Source organism: Ruditapes philippinarum, unplaced genomic scaffold, assembly GCF_026571515.1.
Source record: "Ruditapes philippinarum isolate M1 unplaced genomic scaffold, ASM2657151v2 ctg982_1_1_1_1, whole genome shotgun sequence".
In the NCBI taxonomy this organism is placed as follows: domain Eukaryota; kingdom Metazoa; phylum Mollusca; class Bivalvia; order Venerida; family Veneridae; genus Ruditapes; species Ruditapes philippinarum.
Genome location: NW_026855442.1, coordinates 1 through 10,051, shown reverse-complemented (window position 1 = coordinate 10,051; position 10,051 = coordinate 1). Strand labels below are relative to the sequence as shown.

Here is a 10,051-nt window from a genome sequence, read left to right as displayed (position 1 = left end):
AAAATGCGTGAATACAGAAATGTTCATGTTTATTAGTTAAATTCATCATTGCATCGGTCAATTCTAAACTATTTATAACAAATTGTTAATCTTTTAGATGACATTTATATTTGCTTAATTAGATAACTGCACAATTGTATCACGAATTTAAAAACAAATTAATTATAACCTAAGATATTATATTTCTAAAGTGACCTCATTCAATTTTTATACCTAAGTTTATCTTAATCAACTGATCAGAATGTTATGCTTGTGGCATTGTACATTAAAACTACAGGCACTAGTGTATTTGTGTCAACAAGACCTAAATGTGTCCTTAAATAAGGTCATGTCACAAAGATAAGGACTAATTTAGTACCATTACTAGCAGATATGGATATCTTACTATTCCTTACAGGTAAATATGTTCATACAATTATTAAATATTATTCGGCAACTATTTCAAAACGTACCTTTACGCAACAAAAATATTATTTCTAATGTTTTATTTTCCAATTACATCAATAATTTAATTGAGTCTGGTATCAAAACAAACCAGTTAAAATAATGATTTTGACCAAGTTCGAAGGCATATGACTCGGAGTTGGAAGGCAAACACCGTAGCCCCAAGCCTTCGTCTTCCTTGGCAATGGAACTTCATCTGAAATGATAGGCCTATTTTTAACATAGAATGTTGATCCACCGTTTAACACGAGTTGATACAGGGACAACGTTCAATGAGAGGCCGTGCTAAAGCTACCGTCTGTTATGGGCCATTGGGGACCGTTCAGTTAGATTTCAGGCCATGACTTGCAATAATGTTCTCGCAGACATATACTTCAATAGATCTCAAGATTTTGTGAATACAATAAACCTTAACCAGGTTTTCTTAAGTTCACAATTTAATTCTGAAAAAAAATCATTTAGGGACGCATGTGTGTCTTTGTAAGTGACCTATGAAAATGACTAAAACTAAACTAAATGACTAAAACATGCGTAAAGTTCCAAATGAACACCTTTAAGGGTTTATAAAGACAAATATAAAGGAGGAATACCTAGAAAATATCCATGCCAGAGTTATTGGTCCTATGAAACGGACAAACGAAGTTACAAACAAACGCTTTTCAAACTAAAACCATGCATTCATTGATTTGTTTATAGTAAATTAAATATTTTGTAAGGTAAAAAGTTGATGCGTATTTATTCTTTTCAGTCTCCGGTCTTTTTACGTCAGTGTTATGTGAAGTAAATAAAACAAAACAGGTCTGCTACGAACATGTAGGTTGTTTCAGCAATGCTCCACCTTTTGATAACGCAGATTTGGTTCTTCCAAAGTCTCCTAGCGATGTAGGTAAGGTCATTTAAATATGCAGTGCATTAACACCTTCGTTTTTTGACAGATTTAGTAGGTCCCAATATTTATGAATAGTATTTCCAATATTAGGTAAGGACGGATTATATGTCACAATAAATGGAAGAACGTTTTTCTTTTCTTTATCTTGTGGCCGTAAGGCATCCTCTTGTGACATCTGTGACACGTGAAGAAACGCTGAATCTATAACCGTCTCAGGGAAATTTCTACTTATGAAGAATTCTCGTAGTTTGCTCAGTGAAGTAGAGAACACGTCGTCGTCGGATATAATTCTCCTGTAACGCTTAGCCTGACTGTGGGGTATTCCGTCTTTACACCGTTTTGGATGACAGGATGTATAATCAAGATATTGGTGGTTGTTAGTTTCCTTTACATAAACATTAGTTTGAAGTTCGTACGATTTTCCTTTTGATACTTGAACATCAAGAAACGAAACAGATTGTTGAGATATGGTGTGGGTGAATTTAATGCTTGGGTGAACATTGTTGATTTTGTCAATAAATGTGTTAAGTTCTTCAAGAGAATGATCCCAAAGCATAAAAATATCGTCTAGAAAACGAAGCCACAATGACGGTTTAAGCTGACTATCTTTCAAAAACTCCTCTTCGAATTTCCCCATAAAAAGTGCTGCGTACGCGGGGGCGACTGGGCTTCCCATAGCGGTACCCATTTTCTGAAGAAAATAGTCATCCCCGAACTTGAAGTAGTTATTTTCAAGAATAAGTTTCAAAAGTTTAACAATTTCATCTGACGAAAGTCTGCTGTTATTATTTCCTTGTCTTAAATAATACAAACACGCATCAGTTCCATCCGTATGTGGTATATTAGTATAAAGTGAAGAGACATCTAGTGTTACCAAATATGTGTTTTTGCTTTGTAGTTTAATATTACGTAATTTGTTGATGAAATCTGTGGTGTCTTTTACATATGATGGCAATCTAAGCATATGTGGTTTAAGTATAAAGTCGAGATACTTTGAAATATTTTCTGTCGGTGAGTTACATCCTGACACAATAGGTCTACCCGGATACTTTAATGGCAGTGTGAAGTCTGGAGATTTGTGTGTTTTAGGTAAGATATAAAAACACGGTGTACGTATGTTCGTTGGAAATACATCAAATTCATCTGAAATACAGTCGTTTGTTTCTTTAATCTTATCAATGCATTCCGATATGTTACATTTAATAATTTCTGTAGGATCTTCCGTACATTTTTCATAGTAGCTGTTGTTTTCGAGTTGACGTAAAACTTCCCGTCGGTAATCGTCAGTATTCATAATAACGATAGTGTTCGATTTGTCCGCTTTCTTTATAATTATACTTTTATCTTGTGACAGTTTACGTAGCGACTCCATTTCAGACTTGGTTATATTACTATAACGTTTGTGTTTATTAATGATACTGGATTGCAATATTTCTTCCGTAATAGCATTAATGTAAAAGTCCAAGTAAACATCTCTTCCAGCGGTGGGGGTGAATGACGATTCTTTTTTATTGAAAAATGGGTGTTGGGAATATTCGTCTTTTTCACTATCACTTTGAGAATTAGTTTCACAAGGTTCATTTAAATTGTTAAAAAATTCTTTGAGTCTTAATCTTCTTTGAAACATGAAAGTATCTTCAGCAAGTTTAATTTTATCATGAGACTTAATTTTAGGGCAGAACTTTAAACCCTTTCCTAAAAGAATAAAATCATCGTCACTTAGCTTTTTTGAAGATAAATTCATGACTGTCTGCTTCCCTTTCTGTATCTTTTGAAGCCTCCTTTTGAGTGTCCGCCATGTCTTCTTGTCTGCCACTCTGATAAATCGTCTGTATTTTATTTTTTTAATTATTATTAGTAGAACCTGTCACAGAACTTTTCAAAAGTGTGCTGTAAATTGGTAAATTGATATTCAAGTTTGTAAAAATATATTTAATCTGGATTTAATCGGGTTTAAATAATAGAACATTATCGTGGCACCTCCATCTTTATTCGTGATCGGTATCTTTTAAGGGCAGTTATATATTATTTTCAAGTCTTAGACATCAAATTTGAAAAAGGTATTATTAAAATCATTTTTTTAGCCTTTTACTTAAAGGGGCTCCACTGAGGGGTTTTTTACATGACGGAATTGAATATAATTTTTTCAAGATTAATGTTTCATTTGTTGTAGGTAAAGATCTAGACCACTAACTTCTGTGAAATATTTCAGATCATTCACTCACTCCGTTTTTCCAGAAAAACTTTTCTAAAGTGAAAAAATGACCAAAAACTCAAAAGCGTTGCAACGCTTTTCCCTCAAATCGTACTGTGAAAGGCATAAAATACGATTTTCAGGTTTTATTAATTATCTTTTGCATATTTTTCCGTTTTAAGTGACCCAGCTGATCTAATGTAAGAAATTCAAATTTCATAATTTTAGACTTTTGGACTTATTTCATCACATGCTTTGTTTAATTAATTATTTTTAGGCACCCAGTTCCTGTTGTTTACCCGTGAAGGACCATCAGGAAATGTCACAAACAATATCACTTACACCAACACAACTGATTTAGAAAATTCCTACTTCTCCACAAGTAGACCAACGAAGTTTATAATTCATGGATTTTCAAACAATATTAAAACTGAATGGATATACGTAATGAAAGATGAACTTTTGAAAAAGGTTATATGTTAGCATGAAAACCATTTGAGCCGCGTCACGACAAAACCAACATAGTGCGTTTGCTACCAGCATGGATCCAGACCAGCCTGCGCATCTGCGCAGTCTGATCAGGATCCATGCTGTTCGCTATCAGTTTCCCTACTTGTAATAGAGTTGGTAAGCTAACAGCATGAATTCTGATCAGACTGCGCGGATGCGCAGGCTGGTCTGGATCTATGCTGGTCGCAAACCCACTATGTTGGTTTTGTCGTGACGCAGCTCATTTCTTATTTAATATCGTAATGAAAAGAATTTCCATTCAAATTTTTCTTAAGATCACCTTTGAATAAAATCCGAAATCAGAACTTTATTCTCTATACATATGTATATTCCGACAATGACGTTTGTATTGGAGTAAATATTATCACCAATGTGGTTGCTACAGAGACCACTAGGCTGGAGAAAAATGTATGTCAATATTTCATAAATGGATAGATTTGACTGTAATGCTCACACGTTCTGCATTAGATAAGATATTTTACAAAAAAATGTATTATCATAGAAGAGAAGTAGCTTTGAAAATTAAACACTTTAGTATGACACAATAAACAGGGCAACTAACAGGGAGATATATATTATATATGGACTACATGTACATGACACATGTATAACTCCATAACAATAACTCTCTCATCATCTTTACAAGTCGTTTTATTCATTTTCGCAATATGCGAAATGTTACCCCCTGAAAAGCATTTAGACGGTTATTTTTTTTTTGCTCTATTTTACTTTGAAACGCAGTTATGATATTTCACAACAACTTTGATATCAATGAACACGTAAGGGTTGTGGAATTTTCGTGTAATACATGTTGTTTTTGTAATGATCAAGCACTCTGCTATAGGTTTGTTAGTCAATCTAGCTCGTATTGTCGTATCTTTATTATACTTTATCATGCAGGAAGACTGTAATGTAATGATTGTGGTATGGGGACCAGGGGCTAAATTTCCAGACTATCTCGCTGCTGTAGCTAATACCAGAGTTGTGGCAGAGCAAGTGAAACAAATGATCATGAATATGGTTTCCATGGGAATAACTTATCAAAGCTTACATCTGATTGGTCACAGCCTGGGAGCACACACATCCGGTCACGTTGGACAGCTGCTGAGAAAAGAAAACCTTCATTTAGGACGAATTACTGGTACATGCGTAATGTTTTGATCAATCTTTATGTATTTGACTTCGCACAATCGTAATGTTCGGCCCTTTCCGTTAATCTTCGGATAAAAATATATAAATCATGAACAATTGTCGAGATGCTCCGATTTTTCTTTCGCTCTGACTGACGGTAGTATCTTAAGAACAGGGTTATAGTAGACTGTATTGTCTCGATTTATCTGACAATGTTTCCTCTTAAAAAGTAACCTTTTAGAAAATGTAAATACTGTAATAAGTAAAGGTTACCTCTTCTTACTTGTCCGATGAAACGAGGCGAGAACATCCGTTGCCAATGCTGATGATTTTGATTGTATTTTCTTTACATCCATGAGTTTAAATTCCATCTTTGGTGTAGTGATGAAGATCCCGAGTATCAGGCAATGGTAATGCCATGGGAATAGGTGCATTATGTTGATTTGATATCAGTGTTTAAAGATATATTATGCTCAAATTTGATAATACTTATAATTGCTTAACAGCCTATTTTCAAATGTTAAATAAATATCTTTTGAGTACACTAAGAGAACGAAGATATTTTACCTTTTAAACTAAACACAATATACATATACTGCAAAATCATTATTATTCGTGGGGCACTAATTTTCGCGTCTTTCGTGGATAGGTAAATCCACGAATTTAAGATCCAACGAAATTTCATTTCGTCTGCTGTAATTTTTTTACACCGCATAATTTACATTTTACCTTTTGAAAAAATAAACAGTTCATAAATTTAAGAACCCACTAAATGTTCTTTTGACAAAACCAACAAATTTCATGCCCACGAAATTAAGTAAATTTACAGTGAAGGTTAACATAGTATGAATACATACTGTCATTAAAAAACTGGCAGTTTTTGTAAGAAATGACCAAATTAGCTTGACCAGTAAAAAGGAATGAAGCATCCCAAACAAAGCTTACCATTTTCTTATCTAAATTTGGCATACTCACCTTTCAATCAATCTGCCATTAGAGTTTATAAACAAATGAGCTTAGTACATAGGCGCTAGTCACATAATCAAAATTTTTACATAACCGGTCTATATATGTATATTAAGATATATCTTATTATAGTATATAGCCCATATAAAACTTTAAAAAGTTTGTTTGCTTGGTATATCTTTAAAAAAATATTTCGCCTTTTTTGTAAAAAAACTGACTTGCAGATGAAGCAAGAGATAATTGTTCATTTATCGAAATTTTGATAACAAACAAAGAACAGCAACAACTTGCAGAAATTAAACATATTTATATGGTCACTACAACAATACAGTCTTTTCAGACTTTTAAAATTAATCTATTTCTTAGATTGTTTTAATAGCATATCATAAAACATATGAGCCGCGTCATGACAAAACCAACATAATGGGTTTGCGACCAGCATGGATCAGACCAGCCTGCGCATCCGCGCAGTCTGATCAGGATCCATGCTGCTCGCTATCAGTTTCTTGTCTTGTTATATGGTTCGTAAGCGAACAGCATGAATCCTGATCGGACTGTGCCTATGCGCAGGCTGGTCTGGATCCATGCTGGTCGCAAACCCATTATGTTGGTTTTGTCATGACGCGGCTCATATATAAAACATATTGATAGGATTGGACCCAGCCGAACCGGACTATAAGGATCATCCTAAAGTTGTGAGACTGGACAAGCTGGACGCAATCTACGTGGACGTTATACATACAAATGGAGCTCCCTTCTCAAAAGGTTAATATGAACCTGTCTATTGTGTATTGACACTGAATATTCATTCTCAATCTTAGTGTTTTTTTACTCTGAAACGATGTAATCTGTATTTTTATAAGCGAGAATATTTTGTTATTAAAGTATATAAGACTATTTTTTTTTTGTAATTTTGGTTGCAAAATTCAACATACGTTGTTAGATTGGCGAGGTTCATACACCATCACTAGTATATTTCATAAATTTCGATTTTTTTAAATCATATTTGTATCAAGTTATAAAGTTTGGCCATTTCCAGTGAAGCATTTTCGATGAGAGCGTTGATTTGACAATGACGTATTTTCATAAATTCAAAAAAATCCCCCCCCCCCCCAAAAAAAAAAATATAAAAAAAAATGTATGGATCTTAAAGACTATGAAAGTCTTTTACATGTATATAAATTATGGGGGTGATTGTTTTACATACATACATCCACATTTAAAAAGATTTAAGGAAAAAAATGGCTTAAATAAAAACAATGCAGCGCAGTTAGTGCTTTAAATGTTTATAAAAAGAATATAATTATGTATAAATAGGAGGTGCAGGAATGTTTGAGCCGTGTGGAGACGTGGATTTCTACGTCAATGGAGGAGAAAATCAACCAGATTGTCCGGACCAAATCTCTGGAGCTCTCAGTCATCTTGGAGATCTTCTTTCAGGAAAAGTGGACGGTATGAACACCAACCATATCTTGAAAACCTAAAAGTCAGTTTAATTGTTGTAAAGTGTATTATCTGTAATATGAAAAAAAAAGAAACAGAAACTAGATGTCTTTTTGTTTCCAAAGATTTGTTTAAGGTGCTATTATCTTTGATTAAATATTTTATTTGAATGAACTCCTCACTACTTTTTCCTATACATTTGTTCTTATCAAATGTGGTTTGTAAATTCATGATATATTGTTGACAGAGTTATATGGCTGGGTATGAATGGTTGTTTGCTATTTATATCTGTTATATAAGTAAAAAAAAATTATACTTGACCATATAACAAATCCAAAGTCTTTATAACCAGTGACATCACAAGTTGAAATTACAAAAAAATATCAAATATTTGTTTCGCATATTATACTATCTAAAAATTAAAAAAAAAGTACATTTGAGCCGCGCCATGACAAAACCAACATAATGTGTTTTCGACAAGCATGGATCCAGACCAGCCTGTGCATCCGTGCAGTCTGATCAGGATCCATGCTGTTCGCTATCAGTTTCTTTACTTGTTATAGGGTCTGTAAGCGAACAGCATGGATCCTGATCAGACTGCGCGGATGCGCAGGCTGGTCTGGATCCATGCTGGTCGCAAAGGCATTATGTTGGTTTTGTCATGGCGCGGCTCATTTGTATTACTAGTATTACTTATTGACCACAAAGGACGTTACAGTCACAATAAACTTCTTGTCCAGCATAAGGATACTGCTATGAATAAGTCTGTTTGTTTTATTAATCCAGTATTTAGAAAGTTAACATGAAAAAATTAGTAACATAGTGTTAAATATTTATTTTAAACCTTCTTATCTTTCTAGTACATTTTCTTTTGTTAAATTTCAACGATAACGATTTTTTTGTAAATAATCGTTAAATTTATATCTTACGAAAGTACCTTTTAAGGAGCTATAAAAGTTGACAAGGTTGGTTTATTAAATTCAGATTTTGCCTGTATTGTTTACTTTAATCATTGAAAGTTTCTAAAATTTAATTTGGTAATGATTTATTTGAAGGAAAGGTTGATAATAAGTTCATATGAGCCGCGTCACGACAAAACCAACATAATGGGTTTGCGACCAGCATGGATCCAGACCAGCCTGCGCATCCGCGCAGTCTGATCAGGATCCATGCTGTTCGCTTACAAACCCTATAGCAAGTTGTGAAACTGATAGCGAACAGCATGGATCCTGATCAGACTGCGCGGACGTGCAGGCTGGTCTGGATCCATGCTGGTCGCAAACGCACTTGTTGGTTTTGTCGTGACGCGGCTCATATACTTCTTCATAACGCAAAAGAAGCCCTGAAATGCAATAAGATTATAACATTTACCTTTTAGACTGGTCAAACATGTATTTTCTTTGACCTTATATTCTTTTATCATTCTTCTATTATCTGAAATACCATATATCAGCTTTTATTCGTAAGTATCTAATTTTCGCTATATAAATTCGTGCAGTAAATACCGCGAAAAATTAATCCGCTTAAATTAAGTTCAGTTTTATACAAGAAAATCGCAAGTTTTATAGTTCACTTTGTATTTTAAAAGTTGTTGCACGTTTCCTGGCTTATTAATTTACTCTTTTCACTTTTTAGCTTTGGCCACTGTGGTATCATGTAGTCACAGTCGAGCACATGAAGTTTTTACAGAGTCTATCAACTCTAACAACTGTCAGTTCACTTCATACCCGTGCGATGGTTATGTAAGTTGTATACTAGTGTATGATATGCATCTAGGTGTTCACTTCTCTTTACAATGTAGATATAATGTTATGTTTATGCGTTATCTTAATCTGGCATCGGTTACCAAACAATGTCAAATAAATTGCTGGATAATTCGCAAAGTTGTTCATATAATAATGATATGTTCATTTTTTTGTTTGGTTGTTTTATTGGGTTTTACGTCACACCGACACAGTATAGGTCATATGGCGACGTTCTAGCTTAAATGGTGGAGGAAGACTTCAGATGCCCTTCCGTGCATTATTTCAGGCACCTGAGTAGAACCATCGACGTTGGATAGCCTCCTCACATGACAGAATTCAAAGTCCCTGTCGGGATTCGAACCCACAGAGGTGAGGGCAAGTGGTTTAAAGACCTTAACCTCTCGGCAACGGACGCCCCTGATATGTTAAAAAATGATACAACTGTACCACTGGTCAAGAGGGTTGACGAGCCGCGACTTTCTTTATATTTTTGTGAAAATGACCAACTGAAGTCTGTTCAGTATGGTAAAATATAAATACCGATTTAGTGCTGCAAAATCTAAAAGTTAGCTATGTGCATGCCATGTCAAAATTAAAAGATAGTTCAGTGTTGTCAAATTAAAAATGGTTTTTATATTAGTTGACTCAAAAATATCAGGGAAAATATTGTTACAGAACTTTTCTACATTTTTAAGATATAATAATTAACTAAAAAAAAAGATTTTGTAT

At 34.0% G+C, this 10,051-nt stretch overlaps 1 protein-coding gene across 1 annotated transcript; it reads left to right on the top strand.

Moving 5' to 3' along the window:
- Positions 1–259: 259 nt before the first annotated feature.
- On the top strand, positions 260–9,306 carry LOC132743354 (inactive pancreatic lipase-related protein 1-like; the record flags this gene model as incomplete). The annotated part of the gene is given in 7 exon segments (XM_060731872.1): positions 260–397; positions 1,193–1,330; positions 3,805–3,998; positions 4,938–5,178; positions 6,786–6,899; positions 7,452–7,586; positions 9,213–9,306. Coding segments are annotated over 7 exon segments (941 nt in total), but the record flags the coding sequence as incomplete, so codon positions are not given.
- Positions 9,307–10,051: the final 745 nt, after the last annotated feature.